Genomic DNA, 24,234 nt, shown 5'->3' with positions numbered 1-24,234 from the left:
ATTCATCAACAAATTTATCCAAGTGCCCAAGTTCCCCATGGAAACTCTTCGATCAATTGTCTTGGCATTGGAGCCTGGTGATTTCATGGTTTCTCTGGACATTCAGGATGCATACCTGCATGTGCCTATTACTCCAACCCACCAAAGGTTCCTATGTTTTGCTGTCCTGCAGCAACATTACCAGTTTTGGGCACTGCCTTTTGGTCTGTCAACAGCACCTCTGGTCTTTACCAAAATAATGGCAGTTATGGCGGCCAACCTCAGATGCCAGGGATTCAGAATCTTGCCATACATAGATGACCTCTTAATCTTGGCACATTCACCGGTTGTGTTACAATGCCATCTCCAGCTGTCCATGGACTGCCTGAAAGCACACGACTGGCTCTTCAATTGAAAAAAGTCCTCCCTATCTCCGACACAGCGGTAAATCTGGGAGTACTCCTGGATTTTCGAATACAAAGGATCTTTCTGCCAGCAGACAAAATTTTGGCACTGCACTTGCGTGTGCGCAACTTGCTCCACAATCGAAGGGTATCCATTCACTCAGTAATGCAGGTCCTGGGGTCCATGGTATCTACCTTTGATATGGGGAAATACGCCCAGTTCCACTACAGGCCCCTTCAACAACTGATACTGCCCATTCCACCGGGAGAGAATCATCTGATCCTCTCTCCAGAGGATCGGCTTTCCCTCTCATGGTAGCTACTGACGTCCCATCTGGATAATGGTTGCCCCTTTCTGGATTCCAAATTGAAACTTAACACTACAGTTGCCAGCCTTCGCGGCTGGAGCGTGGTAATCGGTCATCATAACTTTCAGGGATGGTGGACAACCCAGGAAAGTCAAATGCCCATAAACATTATGGAGCTCTGAGCAGTGTACAGAGCACTCACTCAGGCACAAGGCCTGCAGTAGCCTACCTCAACCATCAGAGAGGCAGGTGAAGTCGGTCAGCCATGCGGGAAGTGGCAATCATCCTAGTCTGGGCCGAATGTCATCTCCTGGCAATCTCGGCAGTGTTCATACCCGGAATCCTCAATTGGGAAACTGACTTTCAGGACATACACACCGGAGAGTGAGCTCTCCACCCGGATGTCTATCAACTCCTGGTGGACAAATGGGGCATGCCAGACGTAGACCTCATAGCCTTACTTCACAACCACGCAGTCCCCAGGTACGGGTCCAGGACCAGAGACACCCAGCCGCTTTTGTGGACGCTCTGGCTATGAGGTGGGACTTCAATCTCGCATACCTCCTTCCTCCAATCTCCCTCCTCCAGAGAGTTCAAGCAGGAGGGTGGCACGGTAATACTAATATACCCCAGCCTAGCCCAGGTGACTTTGGTTCACCGACCTATGGAATCTCTCCATAGACACTCCTTTTCCACTTCCTCTACGGCAGGATCTACTTGCACAGGGTCCTTGCCTGCTCTCAGACCTATCTCGTCTCTTTGACGGCATGGTTCTTGAGTAATCCCTATTAAGAGCCAAGGGATTCTCTCGCTCTGTGGTCCAGACATGCTCAGGGCATGTAAGCCTTCCGCAGGTCACATTTGGCGCTCATTACAGAATTTGGCGCTCTTCCTTTCAATGGTGCTCCCCCAAAGGCTATGATCCTACAGTTTTTAGTCTCCCGGGTGCTTACCTTTCTCCAGGCTGGGGTTAGACTTCGGACTCAACCTGGCCTCCCTTAGAGTTCTAGTTTCTGCTCTGTCAATCTAGTTCCAGCGAAGGATTGCTCCCCTGCCTGATGTTAGAACCTTCCTTCAGGGTGTTCTCCACCTTCAACCTCCTTTTGTGCCTCTGTGGGATTTGTCCTTGGTTCTCAGGGCTCTACAGGCACCTACGCTTGCACTTCTGGACTCGTAGGCCTCAAGTGGCAGACAGTGAAGACTTTCTCCTCGCTATTTCCTCTGCCCGCAGGGTATCTGATTTGGCAGAACTCTCCTGTTGCTCCCAATTCTTGTTTTTTTTTCAGCCGGACAGAGCTGGCCTCCCTAAAGTGGTATCCTGGTGCCATTTGAATGAAGAGATTGTGGTTCCGGCCTTCCAGTCCTTTGATCTTTCTGCAGGTGAAGCCTCCTTGAATGTGGTTCATGCTCTTCGGATCTACGTGAATCGTACTAATTCCTTTAGGAAATCAGATTCTCCTTGTGTTGTACGGCTTTCACAAGCGAGGCTGGCCAGCTAACAGACAGACTCTGGCTCGATGGTTCTGCATAACAGTCCCTCTCAGGCCTACACTCAAGCTAATCTTCCTGTTCCAAACAGGGTTATAGCACATTCTACTCGGTCTGTGGGACCCTCGTGGGCAGTTTGACGTGGCGCTTCTGCAGAACAACTGTGCAAGGCGGCTATGTGGTCTTCCATCCTCACCTTTCTCAGGTTCTACGACTGATACCTTTGCCTCCCAGGATGCTTCCTTTGGGCGTTGGATTCTCCTTTCTGCTCAGGAGCTTTCCTACCCTTAGGGGAAACTGCTATGGGACAGCCCCATGGTATCTCTGTGGTTCCCATATGGAGTTATGCTAGACTTACCTTTGTTAACTTTGAAGTCCATAGGATCCAAAGGGTGCCCATCCTGATGCACCTGATCTCATTTGGTATTTTTTCTCTTGATCACTGATTCCTTCATCTTCTGGGAGAGTGTTTCTTGAGTGTATTGTTCTTCCTTCTCCTCTTTCCTTCTTCTGCCTTGGGCTGGTTTACAAAAACTATCTGCCTGGGGGCGTGATATATGTGGAAGAGGACCGGTACATCCCAGGAGCTAAAGCTTTAACAGTTTGGTACCCGGATCACCCCTTCCACACACCCCATGGTATCCATGTGGATCCTATGGACTTTGAAGAAATAGTTAACAAAGGTAAGTCTACATAACTGTTAATATTTCTACTTTGCTGTCATATATGTTTATTAGAGCTGGTAATGCTTATTTAAAATGCCTGCTGATATGTTATTACATTGATCTAATGTAGGTGTTTTTGCATTGATCTAATGTATTAAGTTAACTTGCAACTTAGAATAAAGGGGGAATTCAATTAACCTTGGGGCTCAATTAAATACCATTTTCCCAGTACGGTAAACCAGGGGTTAATGCGTGCCAACCCACTGATTCCGCAAAAAACGCGAAATTAACAGGTTTTCCCCTCGCGGGTGCCTTTTTTTTTTTGCAGACTTGTCCACACAGCTCCTGAAGCTGCAAAGAAAAGTTTACTTCTGTAGAGTAAACCTCTGTAATTATATCTCCCCCTTTTAGAGTAACATTTTTAAGATTAGAGGGCGGCCCAATGCAGCCCCTGAAGTGAATCATTTTGCCTAACACTGCCCTAGACTCTACCATCTTCTCCAATCTAGACTTTGCCCTCACATCCAATATCTCTATGTTCTGTTGCCTCCACTTTCAAAATATTGTTAAAATATGCACTTTCTTACTGAAGATGCAACCAAAATTAACCATCCTATCTGGTATTCATTTTACCCTTCAGTCTAAATGCTGCTATATTGGCTCCCCTCCCTCTCTCACTGCACTTCCTCCACTCCACTCTGCAAATCCTTACACTGGCTCCTCGTAGCCTCAAGAATCCAAACCTCATCTTGCAAATGCTTTCATCACACTGGGCCTGGTTCAGAGCCGCTCGTAAGCTCCGAGCGATGTTCGCACATCTGCACATGCGTATGGGTCGTAATGCGCATGCGCCAACCAGTCATTGCGGTCGGAAATCGAGTGCTCGCTAAATAGCGAGTGCCTGCTAATCTGAGTGACAGGATGACACGTTTGTGGGTGGTAACGGGAAGGTGCTTGAAAACGGGGAGTGGAGCTCCGAACGCAGGTGTGCCAAACGGTCAAAACGGGCGTTTTAAGGGTGTGCATAATTAACAAAGCAGCGTCATCGACTACGTCACTTGGTTGTTTCTTAGCCTGAACTGTTCGCATGATTGCAGTAGGAAAATCCTACCACAAGCACTGCAAGCAGTTCCCTTCCGATGTACTCGATTAATCAAATAAATAGCGGAGATGACGTATGATGCGAGCGGCCAGGGGGCGTCTTTACAAAATAGCGAGCGCATGTTTCGCTCGCTCAGACATAGAGAGGTTCAACAGACTGCAAAGAGCGAGCGCTCAATTTAAATAGCCGGCCCCTTTTTCTGAGCGAGCGCAAATAGCGTCCGGCTCTGAATCAGGCCCACTGTCTTAGATCTATATCTGACCTGCACCTCAACTACTCTCTATTAATATGACTACAAGACTTCTCCTATGATGCTACCCACCTATTAAATTCCATTCTTAACATCTTGAGACAACACTACTCTCACCAATGCTACTCTTGTGTGACAGTGTGTGGCCCTGAAGAAATGCAAACCTAGACAAAAATCTAATCCTGGTCAAACTGCACCACTGTGCCAATTTGGTGGAGCTAGGTCCAAAACTGTGGCTGTGCATAAAGAACAGATAGACACGCTGTCACGTTTATTATATATATATATATATATATATATATATATATATCATATATATATATATATATATATATATTAATGTATATATATATTTATTTGGACAGCCACCGATTGTGCAAGTTGTTGCACTTTAATAGATGAGAGAGGTCTGTAATTTCCGTCATAGGTACACTTCAACTGTGTGAGACAGAATTAGAACAAAAAATTCCGGAAATCACATTGTATGATTTTTAAACAATTTATTTGTATATTCTTTCGGAAAAAAAGTATTTGTACAATCAAAAAGTTTAACTCAATACTTTGTAATTGCCAACCGAGGTTACTTTACAGAGGTCAAATGTTTCCTCTAGTTCTTGACCAGGTTTGCAGACACTGTAGCAGGTATTTTGGCCCACTCTTGCAGATATTCTCTAGATGTGTCATGTTTTGGGGCTGTCACCGGGCAACACGGACTTTCAACTCCCTCCACAGATTTTCTATTGGGTTGAGGTCTGGAGACTGGCTAGGCCAATCCAGGACCTTGAACTGCTTCTTACGGAGCCACTCCTTAGTTGCCCGGGCGGTGTGTTTGGGGTCATTGTCATGCTGGAAGACCCAGCCACGTTGCATCTTCAATGCTGTTACTGAGGGAAGGCGGTTTTTCCCCAAAATATCACAATACATGTCCCCATTCATCCTCTCCGTAATACGGATCAGTCGTCCTGTCCCCTTTGCAGAAAAGCATCTCCAAAGCATGATGTTTCCACCCCCATGCTTCACAGTGGGTATGGTGTTTTTGGGATGCCACTCATCATTCTCCATCCAAAGATGGTGTGTGTAGTTTATACCAAAAAGTTATATTTTGGTCTCATCTGACCACATGACATTCTCCCAATCCTCCTCTGGATCATCCAGATGGTCACGGGCAAAGTTTAGATGGGCCTGGACAAGTGCTAGCTTAAGCATGGGGACCTTTCGGGTGCTGCAGGATTTGAATCCATGACGACGTAATGTGTTACTAATGGTAACCTTTGTGACTGTGGTCCCAGCTCTCTTGAGGTCATTGACCAGGTCCCCCCGTGTAGTTCTGGGCTGATACCTCACCGTTCTCAAGATCATTGGTACCCCACGATGTAAGATCTTGCATGGAGCCCCTGGTAGAGGGAGATTGTCAGTGATCTTGTATTTCTTCCATTTTTAATAATTGCGCCAACAGTTGATCTCTTCTGACCAAGCTGCTTGCCTAATGTCGAGTAGCTCATCCAAGCCTTGTGCAGGTCTACAATTTTGTCCCTGGTGTCCTTAGACAGCTCTCTGGTCTTGGCCATGATGGAGAGGTTGCAGTCTGACTGTTTGAGGGTGTGGACAGGTGTCTTTTATACAGTTAACCAGTTCAAACAGGTGCCATTAATACAGGTAACGAGTGGAGGATAGATGAGCTTCCTAAAGAAGAAGTAACAGGTCTGTGAAAGCCAGAATTCTTGCTGGTTGGTAGGTGTATTTATTATATTTATATTTAGTTTCCTGAAGAATATTCAAATAAATTGTTTAAAAATCATACAATGTGATTTCCGGAATTTTTTGTTCAGACTCTGTCTCTCTCAGTTAAAGTGTACCTATGATGGAAATTACAGACCCCTCTCATCTTTTAAAGTGCAACAACTTGCACAATCGGTGGCTGTCCAAATACTTTTTTGCCCCACTGTATATATATTTATATTTATGAGAGCGAGATGTGTGTGTGTGTGCGCATTTTTGCTATGTATAGAAATAGATAAATCACTAAACGGTCTGTTGAATTCCAAGATTGTTATTAAATATCAATCCTTCTCTAGGAAAACCATAGTCTGGCACTAATGAACTTGTGTAGCCTCGGTAGACATCCTGAAGTGGTTTGAACACAATGTCATGAACTTTGCAACAAGACGTTTAATTGAAACATTGGCACTTCTGTGTGTTTTTAAAGGGGAATGGTAGTTTTTGTTTTTAATATATAAAATGTTATATTGAAGAGTTATATGCTGTGATTAAATGGAAAGAGAAAAATATAGTTCATATATACATTATGGAGTGATATTTATATAAAAAAAATTGAGTTCTCCTTTAGATAACCTGTACTATGTTTCTCAGAAGAACAGATGGATTCGGAAATTTTAATTGGTGAGCATAATGAAGATCTTGTGCTGGTTTTTTTTTTTTTTTTTTTATAAATTTCTTCTTTATAAATTCTCAAATGATACAGATGATTTGTCATTGTTAGAGTATTCTCGAAGAGGAGATCTACATATATAGATCTTATCCCAATCTTTTCAAGCTTCCAATTAAAGACCTACAATATAGTAGTTACATATTAATGCTGGGTACACACTGGCCGATATATTGGCCCATCAATTGATCGGCCAATATATCGTGCCCCCATCGGCCAGTTTGTACAGACGTTATGTCTGTGAACTATGTCGTTCAGACATATCGCATTGGCTGTGCTGTACAGCCAATGAACAGATATGTCTGCAGTCATATCTGTCCATCGGCAAGTGTGTACAGGCGATCAGCCGATCGCCTGTACATGGGTGCAGAGAGGGGGGGGAGCCGCGGGGGGGTACTACTTACCTGGGTCCAGCACAGCTCCCCATCCACAGCAGCCCAGCACATGCTGCTGTGTGCTGGGCTGCACTGGGAGACTGTCCGAGGCTGCTAAAGCAGCAGCCCGAGGCAGTCTCCTATACCAAATGGGGGAGCGATCATACTGATCGCGCCCCCCTTTGGCTGTGCACAAGGCTGAGGGGCACACAGCGCCCCCCTCCCAACGCGCAGCGCCGCGTTGGAATTTTTTTCCAAAGGGGGCGTGGCCATGCCTCCCACAATTAGACCATGCCCTCTACCCACCCCCAGTTCATCAGTGTGTATGAACGACCATCATCTGCAGAGGTATCTGCAGATCACTCGATCTGCAGATATTTGTCAGGTGTGTACCCACACTTTAGACTTGTCTGCATTAGCATAAGATACCACATTTTGGCATTATTACCATAATCATTATTTATAGAGCACCACAGATTAATGGTGACTAGGGTCTGACCCCTATGTACCAAACTCGGGGAAAAAAAAGTTTGAAGTTTGGCTCTGTAATTTTACACCATCCTAAGCCACTTTATGTCTATGGAGGCATTCTTATGATCCCTCTCCCACAGCCTCCGTCCGGTCCTGGAAACTGACACTGAGCATATGCAGTGCCAGATTCTCAGGTGGAGTCTTTCGAAAATGTGAGAGACTACTTCAATATGGCCGGGATGTAATTTGTAGGGGCAACTGTTTTCATAACCGCTGTCTCTGCGAGTTACAGTTGGTACATAGCAGTGAAAGTTTAATTATAAATGAAAGTCGTGATACGGACTGATCACGGCAATGCTACAATTATTAATACATAGGTAGCGCCCCGCCAAGACAGTCTGCAGGTGCCGTCTTCACCCGCGGATCGAAGTGTCCCGCAGGTGGGGAAATGTGCGGCGCCCGGCATCTATTTTACCTGTCAGCAGTGCTTGGGGGCTGCCCGGCGTGTCCGTAAGTGCCGGGCACGCCCCCAAGAGTGACGAAAAGAGGACGCGTCTTATAGACATGCCCCCTTTTCAGTGACCACGCCCCCTTTTTCGGGTGCGCGTGGAAGTGCCCTCTCTAGCTCCGGCGCCCTGTCTGCCACCGGAGCTAGAGTGAACACTAAGAGGGTCTGATTCAGCAAGGATCGCAAGTTCAATTACCTACGCAATTGGCCAATTGTTGTGCACTGCGTATGCATCGCAGTGCGCGAACACTCCATTGCGATCGGGACCGAAGACCCATCGCAGAGTGACGAGGGGGTGGTCGGCGAAACGCAGGCGTGCCAGTGAGTTTGAACATTGTTTCAGGGGCGTGCATAAATTAACCACTGCAATGCCATATTTAGTCTGAGCTCTCACTGCATACTAGGTTAGCAATTTCTGAGTAAGGTCTGACCTTGTGCAAGTCTGAGTGAGGCTGCGATGGTACTCGATGTTACACATAGTTTTGCAGACTTGCTAAGTATTGCGGATGTGTTCAAGGTACAGTGGGCATCCTTATGTTGTGCTGCGACGGCATACCGATTGCAGTGGATTAGCATATGATCGCAGTGAGACTGCATGCGTAATCGCTTTTGCAATCGCATCTGTGATCCTTGCTGAATCAGGCCCATAGGCCCCATTGTCACTATAACGAGAAACCAGTGCTGGCTTAACCTTTACCCCAGTTGATGATACAGCAGACTGGTTCAGAGACACTGATTGCAAAAATTATATGAAGGAAGAGGGTCCTGCTCATAACAATCTACAGGTATCCCTTTCTAATCAAGTTGATTGCAAATTGCTATTTCTTATTACGCGTAGGCTATTTGTATATGCAGTTTTTTTTCTCTCTCATTAAAAAAAGAAAAAGCTTATAGGCAGTGGTTTAAGTGGGCCAGTATATGATATGCCATTCTGACTTCTACTTCAATTGTAATACTGTCAGATGTCATTCACTTTGTTTTTCTTACTGCCACTTTTAAGTTTTCTCTTCAGTCACCACCGCCTATAGGCATGTTATACTATGTGGCTGTTTTATGTGGTTTTTTTTTTCTCCATTTCTATAATAGATAAACCCCTCCCCCTCTAATCCCCCCTCAGTTTTTCATTAGAGTCTGCTTCGCCTGCTCCCAGACTCTGTGTATCGAAGCAGAAATATGTGGAGATTGTTTTGTGGTTCCTATACTACTTTCTGTGTGTTATAGGCAATATCTCAATGTAGATTGGGGGTGGTAGTGTTCACTGATTTGTAGGGCAGGGTGCTAGTCGCAGAGGAGGGCACTTTTTGATGAAACTCTATGCGTGACTAAAGATACAATGGGTAGTTAGCATATTAGTTATTAGTTTTTACACACATACATGCCCCTTGCGTATTATATACCCCCACATACATATAAAATATATTTCATGACTCCCCCTCACATATGACATTTATTCACAGTCCACACTTGTGTACATTTGCAGCATTTAATTAGTGCATTTCCCTGACTATAGCATATGTTTGCCTCCATTAGGACAGGGCTCAACAATTTTTTCTAAAATCTAGGAGCCATCTTAAAATTTTAGGAGCTAGATCGTTATCCCCAACCAAAATGTATGAACATTTTTAAAGACCACATGCCCCTTAGATTTCCCCACGTGCCCTTTCTATGCCTATCAGACTCCGATACATGCCCATCTCTTGAATCCAATTTATAGTGTGCTAGATAGTAGTCCCACATAGTAAGCCCCACAGTATAGCCCCCATTCATAGTATGCCACACAGAAGGGGCCCACCAATTCAGTGTTAAAAAGATTTCCTTCTGTAAGCATGCATTAACGTGAAATTTGGAATGGCTCTTTGGAAGAGCCAGCTTGGGTCAAATCATTTGCACTGTCAATAGCCTCAGTTATGAGAGAAGAATTATCTAATTTGTGTCGAAGCAAAATATTTCCAAAATTGAGCAAGATGTATCAGTTACAGAAAATACATGAGGCTCCTTCATGGTCTAGAACCATGGAAAGAATGGCCCTAGGTTTAGAAAATACTTCATTGTCTTTTGAAAATATGCTGGCTTCAGCAGGGACTAGGTATCGTAAGAGACAGAGAATGGAGACGAGATTTTCCGAGTCAGAGTTTTCCTCAGAAGAGGAGGGTCAATTGGATAGCTCTGACTTAGAACATGGAGTATCTTTTATAGAAGACAGTGTGGGTGTACAAGGTATAGAGGAACTAGTTAAAGCAGGTCAAGACAGTGTGCCCACTGAATTGTTTAGACCTAAAAAGGCTAAGAAAAAAAAAATCTGTTTTTTCCTACGTCTATACAATTGAGTGAGATTATTGCAGAACCATGGAAAAATATTGAAAGAAAATTCCAGTGTCCACGCAGGTTTCAGTTTTTGGATCCCATCCCGGATAAGGATATTTGGGCTTAGAGAACAACCCCAGATGGTGGATTTTCCTAGAGCTAGATTATCTAAGGTCACAGCTCTACCTCTACCTATTCTCTTAGAGATCAGGGAAATCGTAAAGGGGCAGCCTTCAGGCCTAGTCTGGCTTTTGCTTGGGTGGCAAAGGCTATGGAGAAGTGGATTGAAATCTAGGTGGATGGTATGCAATCGGGTTCTTCTGGGTCTCAGTTATTATCTATAGCTGAGCAACACAGGGTAGGAGCAGAGTATTTAAGTGAGGCTGCTTTAGATTCTGTGGTTATGCAGTCAAAGAGAAGAGGACTCAGTGATGGGAAGGCGCCAATGTGGTTAAAAGCATGGGAGGCAGATCCAGAAAGAGATTTTTGGAGCAGTTGCCTATTGATAATAGATTTTTATTTGGACCTTAATTAGATAAAAGAATTTCAGAAGCCATTGGGGGAAAGAGTTCCTTTTTACCAGTAAAAAGATTAAGACAAAGATTCGATTTTTTTCGCCAATCATTCAAACAACTGAATAATAAGTTCTTTAGGGAAAAATACAGTTTTCCTCAACCAGAGAGTTTCATTTCAGAGGTAAAACTGGCTGTGAAAAGAACAAACTAAAAAGACTCCAAGAGTTTGACGGGGTTGGGCATACACCCGGAGATCCCTCGGGTAGGTGCCTGATTAATGTCATGCAGAGACAGGTGGAGAAAGTCTTCTACAAAGATTGTACAAAGAGGTTATGTCATCAATGTTTTGGGGGTCCCTCCTGTAAGGTTTTTCACATCAGGGTGGCCGGTAGGCAGATCTAGATCAGGCCATAAAGGGTCTTCTGGATTTGGGAGTAATTGTCCCTGTACCCAGTTGCAAAAGAAAAAGGGGATTTTATTCCAATATTTTTCTGGTTCAGAAGCCTGACTGGAGTCGCAGACCAATCTTAAATTTGAAAAGTCTGAATTTAAAGTTAAAGAGAGACAAATTCAGGATGGAGTCTAGAAGGTCAGCCATAAATGGGATGGAGGCAGACGAGGTGATTGACAGGCATCCTTGATGTCTATACATGCAAACTGTCTCCATATACTTATTTGGGAGGGCCATCCAAAGCTGTTAAGGTTAGCCATTGGGGAATATCATTTACAGTTCAGGGCTCTTTCATTTGGGCTAGCAATGGCTCCTTGAGTATTTACAAAGGTTATGGCAGTCATGGTAGGTGTTCAAAGGAAAGAAGGAATAAGAATGGATCAGTACTTAGACAATCTGCTGTTCAAGGCAGAGTCAGAAGAGATACTTCATAAAGTTCTCCGAAGGGCACTGGAAGTACTAAAATTCCATGGCTGGATTATCAATTGAAGAAAAATTATATAATTTTTGGGTCTAAGAATCGACACAGAATTGGCCAGAGTGGTTCTGACACAGGAAAAGATCAGGAATATACAGAAGCTAGTCGAAAGGAATTCTAGGGCTCAGCAGTTCGTTAGTTCTGGTTTGTATGAAACTGCTAGGTATGATGATTTCATTCGAGATGACTCAGTACACAAGAATTCATTCCATTATGTTAATAGGTTGGTCAAGATCCAGCCAACAGTTGGCAAATCAGTTCATTACTCTGTCAACAGAGACAAAACAGTTTCTCAGATGGTGGACTCGGGTGGAAAACCTAAACAAGGACAGAAGTCTTCTTCCTCTGGACTGGACTAGTGTTTGCCACATATGCCAGTTTCAGGGGATTGGAAGCGATTAAGGGAAATTGCAATTTTCAGGGACCATGGTCCCAGAGGGAAAAGAGGCTTCCTATCAATGTGTTGGAACTAAGGCCCTTAGCTTAATGCAGATTCCTGATGGTCAGGAATCTGCACAGGCGCCGACCCATACTGAGCATGTGCAGTATGGATCCTGCGTGATCGCACACAGATTGGCAGCAACTGTTAGTGACGGGGGGTTTTACATATAACATACAAACATCCCATAGAACCTTGGGTTTTAAACCTGGTTTTGATAGCAATTCATGCTCCCCCATTTGAACCGGAAGAGGAAATGGATCTTAAATGGGTAATATAGTAATTTGTTCTTTCTCCTAACCATTACAACAGCTAGGTGGTTGTCAGAACTGGGAGCGTTATCTTGTTAATCTCCATATTTAATCATCCATAAAGATACTGCAGTTTTTTGTACTCATTCCTTATTTTTACCTAAGGTAGTGTCTGATTGCCATTTAAACCAGGAGATAGTCTTGACTGCTTTGGAAAAAAAAAAAGGGATCACTATCGTCAAGGAAAAACTATCATTGCTAGATGGGTCAAAGTATTAAAAGTTTTTAATTGTCTTTCTGATAGATTCAGTCCCGACAAGTCTTCTTATTCTTTATGACCCTAAGAAGAGAGGTTGGCCATCATCTAAGCAGGTTATAGCCAGATGGTTTATGGAAATGATTATGCATTTTTATAATGTGGCTGGTAAGCCTGTTCCAGATTGGATTTTGCCTCATTCCACTCGCTCAGTTAATTCTTCATGGGCAGCACGGAATGGGGCTCTGGCAAAACAGTTATGTAAAGGCAGCTCTATGGTCTTCAGTCCATACATTCGCCAAATTTTACAGTTTTCATGATTTTGCGTCCAGTGAATCTGAATTTGGATGAAAAGTTTTAATTTCAGATAATTATTGATGTGCCTCCCAAAGGGACAGCTTGTGTACATCCTCATGTGTAATGAAGTGTCCCCCAGATGTAGGAAGAGAAAACAAGATTTATGGTACTTACCAGTTAATCTCTTTCTCTGGCTTTATCTGGGAGACACTTCTATCCCTCCCTCATTGGTTGAATGTAGGAGTAAGATGGGTAAAAGTTAGTCTTCAGCTTATCCTTCAGTCTCTTAATGTCAAACTGCGAGGGGGGGTTAGAGAAGAGGAGCTTTTATACCACTAATAATGTAGCTCAATAAGTGCTGATGACTCAACACCACTCTAACCCCATGTGTGCTGAAATGTCCCCCAGATGGAGTCAGAGAGAGAGATTTAACTGGTAAGTACTATAAATCTTGTTTTTCATCACTTCCCCAGAGTGAGGCCACATTTTCAGATTCTGGTGCACTAGCCCCACCACTTTCTATACTGTTAGAATACAAGGAAGACATACCTAGGGGTATATTTACTAAAGTGCGGGTTTTTAGAAGTGGAGATGTTGCCCATAGCATCCAATTAGATTCTAGCTACTATCTTCTAGAAGGTGTGCTAGATAAATGTTAAGTAGAATCTGATTGGTTACTATAGGCAACATCTCCACTTCTAAAAACCCACACTTTAGTAAATATACCCCTTAGAGTTTGACAGCAGTATGCTGCGTGACAGGTGCTGTTAGTCTAAATGGATGAGGTTTCATATTTTCAGGATATACTTAAACTTGCACTGTGAATTGTGGTCACTATTTTAAACTTATTTTTTATATACTTGCTGTTGTGACAATAAATTGTTTCTTATTTTTCAGCCTAACAAACCTGGCTTCATTAGAGTTGAGAGAAAATGTATTGACCTATTTACCAGAGTAAGTTAATGGCTTCTGGGGACTATATACTTCTGTTGTCTAACATTTGATATTTTAAAATAAATTCTCGGAACCTATGGTATATAACAAGGAAGAGACAGACAACCATCATTTATATATGTATGCATTTATGTTTTGCTTAGCATTTAAATCCTGGCAATTGAAGTGGATATTCATGAATACTGCAGTAAATAAGTTGTTGAACTGTCACTCCAAAGTGATTTATAACTACATAATTGTGTAAAGAGGAAGCACTTCACCAAACACTGTTGAGGATCTCATTAAAGGGCACGTTCATGCAGTTCCATCTTTAAAGCCACTTCAGTAATTTACTTTGGCTTAAATAATGAGAATATTTGAACAAACTAGAATATAGAAGATTGATACGGGTTAGGTTATTAAGATTGGAGCACCGCAGAGTATTAAATGGATCTAATAATATAATGTTTATTGAAGCATATTTTTGCATTTCTGCTCTTAGAAGTGTTTATTAGATGAGCTATTTCTGAATTCTGTATAATCTACATGAAAGGTTAGTATACGGTTATGGATTAATACATTTTCACTAGCCTTGGCACTCCCATTCTAGAATAGTCTACAGAGTCAGGTGCATAAATATTGGGACATTGACAGAATTTTCATATTTTGGCCTCTATTCACCACCACAGTGGCTTTGAAATTAAACAAACAAGATGTGCTTTAACTGCAGACTTTCAGATTTAATTTGACGGTAATTACATCCAAATCAGGTGAACGGTGTAGGAATTACAACGGTTTCTATATGTGCCTCTCACTTTTTAAGGGGCCAAAAGTAATGGGTCTATCAACTCAAAAGCTATTTCATGGACAGGTGTGGGATATTCCCTCATTTCATTATCAATTAAGCAGGTAAAAGGTCTGGAGTTGATTCTAGGTGTGACATTTGCATTTGGAATCAGTTGCTGTCGACTCTCAATATGAGATCCAAAGAGCTATCACTATCAGTGAAGCAAGCCATCATTAGGCTGAAAAATCTAAATAAACCCATCAGAGAGATAGCAAAAACATTAGGTGTGGCCAAATCAACTGTTTGGAACATTCTTAAAAAGAAAGAACGCATCGGAGAGCTCAGCAACACCAAAAGACCCGGAAGACCACGGAAAACAACTGTGGTGGATGACAGAAGAATTATTTCCCTGGTGAAGAAAAACCCCTTCACAACAGTTGGCCAAATCAAGAACACTCTCCAGGAGGTAGGTGTGTATGTGTCAAAGTCAACAATCAAGAGAAGACTTCACAAGAGTGAATATAGAGGGTTCACCACAAGATGTAATTCATTGGTGAGCCTGAAAAACAGGAAGACCAGATTAGAGTTTGCCAAACAACATCTAAAAAAGCCATTACAGTTCTGGAACAACATCCTATGGACAGATGAGACAAAGATCAACTTGTACCAGAGTGATGGGAAGAGAAGCGTATGGAGAAGGAAAGGAACTGCTCATGATCCAAAACATACCACCTCATCAGTGAAGCATGGTGGTGGTAGTGTCGTGGCGTGGGCATGTATGGCTGCCAATGGAACTGGTTCCCTTGCATTTATTGATAATGTGACTGCTGACAAAAGCAGCAGAATGAATTCTGAAGTGTTTCGGGCAATATTATATGCTCATATTCAGTCAAATGCTTCAGAACTCATTGGACGGCGCTTCAGAGTGCAGATGGACAATGACCCGAAGCACACTGCAAAAGCAACCAAAGAGTTTTTTAAGGCTAAAAAGTGGAATGTTATGTAATGGCCAAGTCAATCCCCTGACCTGAATCCGATTGAGCATGCATTTCACATGATGAAGACAAAACTGAAGGGAAAATGCCCCAAGAACAAGCAGGAACTGAAGACATTTGCAGTAGAGGCCTGGCAGATTATCACCAGGGATGAAACCCAGCGTCTGCTGATGTCTATGCGTTCCAGACTTCAGGCTGTAATTGCCTGCAAAGGATTTGCAACAAAGCATTAAAAAGTGAAAGTTAGATTTAGGATTGTTTAGTTTGTCCCATTACTTTTGGCCCCTTAAAAAGTGGGAGGCACATATAGAAACCGTTGTAATTCCTACAACATTCACCTGATTTGGATGTAATCGCCCTCAAATTAAATCTGAAAGTCTAGAGGCCAAAATATGAAAATTCTGTCAATGTCCCAATATTTATGCCCCTTGACTGTATGTTTATTGTATTAATAAACTATTCGTCATAATAAATGTAACACCTCTGTAAATGAGGCACTAATTGTTGTCAAAACAGTCCTACACCCATGTGCCATTCATCTATATACACATTGTACAACACGCCTTCCCCATAATTCATAGGCTTTTGTACAGCTTCTGTCATTTTGCAGATGATATAACATTATGTGGAGCCTTTAACACAATGTACTTTGTTGTTCTTGTATAAAGACCAATCATGCTATTTTCCTTCTACAAAGTAGCCCTGTGTTCTGTTTTCTACTGATTCTCTGTTCTCTCTTTACTGGCAGATCTCTTTCACAGCTTCATAGATTGGAAGAGCTTGACTTAGGAAACAATGAAATCTATAACTTGGTAAGACAATTATATGTTAAATATAGTTATGCTGTGTCTTGTTTGTGCAGATACAGTTTTAAGCTGTGATGAAGGAGAATGATCATTAAATACACTGTGTATGTGTGTATATATATATATATATATATATATATATAATGTGTGTACATGTTTTATTCTTTTTCAACCTGTGCCTTCAATCCTTTCTTTCTCCACAGTAGTATATTTGAGGTCCTCTTCTTGGACCAGTATTTCATTATGAATGGGAATCTCTGATTCTGGGAAGCACGAAATGCCAGTCTGCTCCTAATTTAAATCTCCCTGCCACTTGTCCAACTGTCTGATAAGGAGGTGGCTGTCATTTTGGCCCATGTGAAAGAATGCGCCAAGTATAAAAGTTCATAGCTAAGTGGGATTAACATCTTTATTCCATTTGTAAAATTTTAAATTCAGTCATCGTATCATAAATTTTGCTTTAAATGACAACTAACTCCCATAAGTGAAATTTTTAGATATGAACAATGAAATTAAAATACATATTTTTTTTACTAACCTAACGTTTTACTGCAGCTTTGTTAAAAAGTACAGGATTACCTTAGTACTTAATTACATACAAGTGAAATCATTCCCACATTGCTAGGCCAGTGTCCTCGTGGGATCTGTTTCAGATGTACAGAGAAAAGCAGTAATCATCACTGGCCCTGCCCCTGCCCCCAAGAAAATGACACCATGCATTTCAATAAAGAAAATTTGGAACTCTGGGCATTGTCACGGACCGCCGTGGCAACTTTTCCCAGAAACGACAATCTGAGAGTCGCCGCTGTATCCTCAGCGCGTGTGGTTATTACTCCAGTATCTGCCACCAGCAGAACACCAATTTAATGCTAAAGCGTAAGGCAAGCTTCTGCTCTCACCTGAACACACAACTTATCAACATTTAAACATAGGTAACATGCCAAACATGAGGCGTTTGGGTCATAAAAACACAGATTCCAAGAAATAAAATTAGTTTAGTTTAGTTCAAGAAATATCTTCAAAGCTTATGTACTGTCAAGGGATATAAGGATGTTACAAAGAGTCACAAATACAGTTAATCACAATTTCAAGTAAACCAAAGAAAATAATCAAATGGGAGAAAACAAACCATTCAGATTGCGATGGATAGAACAGCTTTGGGATGAGGCCTTTCCAGTGACGAATTCAGGTGCCCTGTGTCTTGTCGACAGCCTCAAGCAGAGAATCACCCCTTCTGCCCAGTGAACCTGTATTTTATGCCTGTGTGCCCAGCTATTTCCCCCCTCACCCCCCCTGGGGGGGGGGAGAGAAATACTAACCCTCCCCACAGAGAGTGGCTGATTGGCTCACCCAGACTGTTTAAAGTTGTTGGACAGCAAACTGATACCACTTATACAGCTCAAAGTAAGGTCCTTTCTATGCCCAGCTGCACCAAGTTTTATGATGCTATGGGAAGGAAAGCCCTACTAACATTCATCCCAGCATCAAAGAACTACACTAAGTGTTTTGACACCTCACATTAGACTTTAGCATGACATTATACAGATACACCTTCCTACAGAGACACATATATATTGACATTATATTCTGTATCAGGCCCCACTTCTTTAAGAAAAAATTGACTTTTTCATCACAGGCATAATTTATAATTGTATTTATACTAGGGATGTGCAGGCTCGGATAGGTTCGAGTTTGCACGTGGAGTTCGGATTTTTCCCTCCAAAAAAACGGAACTCAGAACGAGGCAAAACGTCATCTTACATGGACGAACATCATCATTCCTGGACAAAAGACCAGGAATGATGATGTTCGTCCATGCAAGATGACGTTTTGCCTCGTTCTGAGTTCCGTTTTTTTGGAGGGAAAAATCCGAACTCCACGTGCAAACTCGAACCTATCCGAGCCTGCACATCCCTAATTTATACGTCACCGTTTTTTTGTGTAAGATATGCATTTCTGTTGTATGCATATACACCAAAAATACGTCTACAAATAAACATACATACATTTTAATAGACTTACATCCCCTTATAGCAGTAGAGGCAGAATGAGGAATGGACGGGGGCGGTTTAGTATAGATTGAGCACAATGAAGGTATGCTCACATAATCCCACAACGAGACGTGGATGTATCCGCAGATGCAACTTATCAGTGGTGGTCTTCTTGTTGTTACCTGAGGGCTGGAGCAATGATGATCTCTTTTGGCAGCAAACTATAGCTGTTTCTGATTGGCTGATTGTATTTTTGACTGCCCTTATTGATTGCGCTTAAATCATTAGTATCACATCCTAGCTGTCTATTCCTTTTACTTAATTCCATTTGGACTACTCCAGAAAAGAAACCCATTTGAATTGTTAAAGGATATTTAAATATTTCTACTTCAGGATCCATAAAAGGTCCACAGGGTGACTTTGGGGGTATAGGTGATGCAGAGTCATCCAGGCACCTTACGCAGTAAATTTTTCTCCCAGGATGCAACGGGTCTCCCTCTATACCCCGCCCCCGGGCCGGAGGCTCCTCAGTTTTGTTGGGTGCTCAGCCGGTGTCAGGTTACTGAACATGCAGTGGGGCTGTTACTAACAGCCCCTGAAAATTTGATTCTTCTAAGTGCGGTCATCGCAAACAGTCCAGTGGAAGATCGCACTGCCGCGTCATCACCCCTCTGGTGCTGAGACGCCTTTACTGATCCGGGGTCCTCGGCGGGCCACTGGGGTCTTGGCTAGCAGAGACCCCAGAGGATCCCTAGACTGCGGCTGGACGCTACGGGTGCAGGTAAGCGACACGCACCACGGTGCTGCGTGCCGAGTCGCTGTCTTTTTCCTCCAGGGCTGGGGGTGACAGCAAGTGTGGCCAGGCACTGAGTCCTGCGTCCACAATAAGCCATCTGGGACTTGGAACTGGAGTTCTGGAACACTCCAGCGTCCCAGGGGTTAAACTGTCTAACAGTTGGCTCCTCCCTGCTGCTCAGCGCGCCTTTCCAATGCGGTCTGGCGCGGCTGTGACAGCTTCCTTCTTCCGGCTCCACTCCCCTTGAGTTCTTCGATGGTCATTATCCTGGCTGTGTCGCAGATCTCGTCTGGCGGTGTGGAGTACGGGTCCCCCTACATACCTCTACTCTGGATGGTGGTCATTGTATGTAGCACTTTTGTCCTACTAGATGCTAGGGGGTAAATTTACTAAAGTGAGTTTTAAAAGAGAAGTTGCCCATAGCAACCAATCAGATTCTACTTAACATTTAACTAGCACCTTCTAGAAGATAATAGCTAGAATCTGATTAGTTGCTTTGGGCAACATCACTTCTAAAACTCACTTCTAAAAACTCTCACTTTAGTAAATTTACCACTAAGTCTCTGTAGTTGACCTAAGTAAGTGCCATTAAGTGCAGGTATTGTAATTTTTCTACATTTGTCTGTGACTGTATGCTAGTGCTGTCTGTCTGGTTTCTTTTCTAAAACTGTCATTAATTTTTTTGCTATCCCTGTATCTAGTCTGCTATTTTGAGCCATAGCACTGGTGTTGTGCGGGTGCATCTAACGTCTCAGTCTGTGACGCAGTCACATTTATAAAGTATCCTCTTTACTATGTCTGGCAGTGAGAGTGATATGCCTAATTTAGCCCCTACTAAGCTGCTCTGTAAAAAATGTACAGCAGTGTTAGGGACAGGGGACATAGCCTCTGAGGAGTTATGTTTGCGGTGTTACTCTCCCCCGGGTCTCTCTGCGGCTTCTGCCGCTCAACAGTAGCCTCCATGGGAGTGCTTTGCAAAAGCACTGTCGACCATTGCGGGGCGTTTGGCAGTGAGAGTGATATGCCTAATTTAGCCCCTACTAAGCTGCTCCCCAGCGTAGGAGGCTGACTTCTTCAGTACTGGTGTCAGGCAACCATGGATTCCTGGGTGAAGGAAGTGGTCTCACTGGGATATGCCCTCTCCTTCCGCAGAAGGCCTCCCCATCAATTCTTGTTCACAGGACTGTCGAAAAACGTGGACAAGGCTTTAGCTATTCCACAGGTGGTACAATCCATGCTGCAGGCAGGAGTCATTGTACCGGTCCCGATGTCCCATAGGGGAACGGGGTATTATTCCAGCCTTTTTCTAGTCCAGAAACCAAACTGTTCTTACCGTCCTATTCTCAATCTCAGGTCCCAAGTTCAGGATGGAAGCCCTACGCTCAGTTATACTGGCTATGGAACCTGGGGATTTTATGATGTCTCTGGATATCCAGGATGCGTACCGATCACTTTAACTCACCAACATTTTCTCAGATTTGCTGTGTCATAACAACATTTCTAGTTCCAGGCTCCACCGTTTGGCCTTGCAACTGCACCTCGGTTATTCACAAAGGTCATTGCGGTAATGGCAGCCCATATGCGGCTGCAGGGGATCCGCCTGTTACCATACCTGGACGACTTCTTACTGTAGCAGCGTCCCCAGAGGTTCTTCACCACCACCTGCAGGTAATGATATTTGTGCTCCAGGTACATGGGTGGTTGGTCATTTGGAAGAAGTCCTCACTGATTCTGTCTCAAAGGATGCTCCATCTGGGAGCTCTGTTGGATTCACAACAGCAAAGGATTTTTCTGACAGCAGAAAAAATCTCCACTTTGCAGCCACAGGTACGCAGATACCTCCACAGTCGCCGAGTATCAGTCCACTCAGTGATGCAGTTACTGTGATTTATGGTGTCAGTGTTCGACATGGTGGAGTATGTCCAGTTTCATTCCCGGTCTCTGCAGAAATCGATTCTCTCCAAGTGGGACGGATTTCCCCATCATTTACAGACTTAAATGATGGTGCTCTCGGAGGTACGCCTGTCTCTAACCTGGTGGCTACAGACAATCCACCTCACCAGGGGGTGTCCCTTTTGGATCACGGACTAAGTCCTTCTGACGACGGATGCCAGTCTTCGGGGTTGGGGCGCAGTGACAGGTCCGCACTCCTTTCAGGGAAGGTGGACCGCAGAGGAATCTGCGCTACCAATCAATATATTGGAACTGCGGGCAGTTTTCAGGACCCTGCAGCAAGCCAGGCTGCTGCTTCACGGAAAACCCGTGCAGGTGCAGTCAGACAACGCCACGACGGTGGCTTACCTAAACAGTCAGTGGGGAACTCTAAGTTAGGCAGCTATGACAGAGGTGTCACGCATCTTGACATGGGCAGAAGGCCATCTAACAGCCATATTGGCGGTATTCATTACAGGAGTGCTAAATTGGAAAGCGGACTTCCTCAACCATCACAACGTGCATCCCGGCGAATGATCTCTTCACCAAGCAGTGTTTCAGCTCTTAGTGGACAAGTGGAGCCTTCCAGACGTGGACCTTATAGCCTCTTGACAAAACCACAAACTGCCACTGTACGGGTCCCGGGCAAGGGATGCCAAGGTTTTCCTGGTGGACTCTGTCAGTCAAGTGGTCTTTTCGGTTTGTGTACCTGTTTCCCCCGTTATCCCTTATTCCTTGCGTTTTTCGAAAGGTCAAACAAGAGGGAGGCATGGTCCTGCTGGTCGCTTCAGCGTGGCCCCGGCACTCTGGTACTCAGATCTTCATAGTCTCTCCATCGACACTCCATTGCTGTTGCCTCAATGTCCGGACCTGTTGTCTCAAGATCCTTGCCTCCACCCGGATCTAGGTCATCTGTCTTTGACGGCATGGCTCTTGAGACATCCCTCTTAAGGTCTAGCTCTGTGGTTAATACCATGCTCCGAGCAAGAAAACCTGCCTCTGCCAGGATTTACCACAGGGTGTGGCATACCTACTTTGAATGGTGTCATCCTAGAAGTTATGACCCAAAGGTGTTTAGGATAGCAGGAGTGTTGGCTTTCCTGCAAGTGGGTTTGGACCTTGGTCTCCGCCTTGCTACGCTGAAGGTCCATATTTCGGCCCTTTCAGTGTGGTTCCAGTGAAGGATTGCTCCTCTTCCTGACATCCGCACTTTTCTGCAGGGAGTCCTTTGTATCCAGCCTCCCTTTGTCCCTCCTGTAGCGCCTTGGGATTTGACTGTTGTCCTTAAGGCTCTCCAGAGCCCTCCTTTTGAACCACTGGGCTCAGTGGATCTCAAATGGCTTACTGCCAAGACTTTTTCTTCTGGCCATTGCTTCCGCCGGAAGACTTTCCGATTTAGGGTCTCTCTCTCTAGTTGTTCCCCATTTCTAGTTTTTCACAGGATCAGGGCAGTGCTTCGAACTCGCCCTGGGTTCCTTCCTAAGGGGGTCTCTAGTTTCCACATTAATGAAGAAATTAATGTGCCGGCCTTTGATTCCCCAGACCTCTTGGCCGGGGTGGCTTCATTGGATATGGTATGTGCCCTCAGGATTTATGTGGATCGTACCAATTCTCTCCGGAAATCGGACTCCTTGTTGTTCTTTATGGTTTCCACAAGAGAGGATGGCCAGCCAATAAACAAACTTTGGCTAGATGGCTTCGAATTACTATCTGTGAGTCTTACATTCATGAGGGCCTTCCAGTCCCGCCCTCTGTTACTGCTCATTCTACTCTGTCTGTGGGCCCTTTTGTGGGCAGCTTGCCGTGGTGCCTCAGCTGTACAGCTTTGTAAGGCGGCCACGTGGTCTTCTATTCAGACCTTTTTGAGGTATAACTCTTTTGATACCTTTGCCACTCAGGATGCTTCCTTTCTGCACAGGAGCGTCCCTGCCCCTGAGGTTTCTGCTTTGGGAATCCCCAAGGTCACCCTGTGGATCTTCTATGGATCCTGAAGTAGAAAAGTAGAGAGATGGTAAGAACTTACCCTTGTTATCTCTTTCTACGATGTCCACAGGGTACCCGCCCTGACGCACCTGTGCTTCAGTTGGGCTTCGTTCTGGTACTGGTTTTCCGACTCCTTCTGTGTGAGAATGTGATTCTAGTGTGCTCCAGACTTTCTTCTCTCTTTTGTCCTCCTCCGGCCTTTGGCTTGCTACGTAACTGAGGAGCCTCCGGCCCTTGGGCTGGGTATAGAGGGAGACCCGTTGTATCCTGGGAGAAGAATTTACTGCGTAAGGTGCCCGGATGACTCTGCATCACCTATACCCCCAAGGTCACCCTGTGGACCCTATGAACCTCGTAGAAAAAGTCAGAACAAGGGTAAGTTCTTACCATATCTTTACTTTTTTTAATATTTTGTATTTAATTATTTTTTAAATTGAAAATGCAATTTCGCATTTATTGATTACTGTCAGGACCATATTCTCTTTTGTATATGACACCTTCTTAGATTATTACAGTGTGTACAAAAAGGGTAGTGCAACTTAAGCATCTACTATTAACACTGTCAGTCTACATCTGGAGGCGACAGTATGGCATAAGTATACACACCTGTTACACCTGTTTTTTTTAATTGCCCACATGTCGAGATATGTCCTCCACAACATATACATGTAAGTAGGCTTTTACGTGGATGCATCTTTTCCTGTGTACATTCAAGCCCAGCTATAAATGAACCCCCTGTGTGTGTATCTGCTGTGTTAGACAAGTGCCTTGCTCCTAACCTGACCGTCTGCTGCAGAGGAGTGAAAGTGTATGGTAGATTTATTTAGTTTGATACAATTATTTCACATGCATTCCCTCTCACACCGTATCTGAGAAATGCTTCATTCCAAACAGTGGATTTATTTGCTCTTTAATTGGACCTGGACAAGTCCATTAAGGAGGAACATTTCACAAGTTATGGAATATGTAACGGATCACTTGGTCATGTGTGCCTTATTGCATTGTCCCACCTTGTCTGTTTTACC

At 43.9% G+C, this 24,234-nt stretch overlaps 1 protein-coding gene across 1 annotated transcript in view; it reads left to right on the top strand.

Moving 5' to 3' along the window:
• Positions 1-24,234, top strand: part of LRRC1 (leucine rich repeat containing 1) — a 197,550-nt gene that overhangs the window by 117,421 nt on the left and 55,895 nt on the right. Inside the window, exons 5-6 of the mRNA XM_088479671.1 lie at positions 13,884-13,940; positions 16,450-16,513. Coding sequence (XP_088335797.1) covers positions 13,884-13,940; positions 16,450-16,513 — 121 coding nt within the window. The remainder of the gene's footprint in view (positions 1-13,883; positions 13,941-16,449; positions 16,514-24,234) is intronic.

Source organism: Taudactylus pleione, unplaced genomic scaffold (genome assembly GCF_031769625.1).
Source record: "Taudactylus pleione unplaced genomic scaffold, aTauple2 ptg000244l, whole genome shotgun sequence".
In the NCBI taxonomy this organism is placed as follows: domain Eukaryota; kingdom Metazoa; phylum Chordata; class Amphibia; order Anura; family Myobatrachidae; genus Taudactylus; species Taudactylus pleione.
This window is presented reverse-complemented; position numbering and strand designations above follow the sequence as displayed.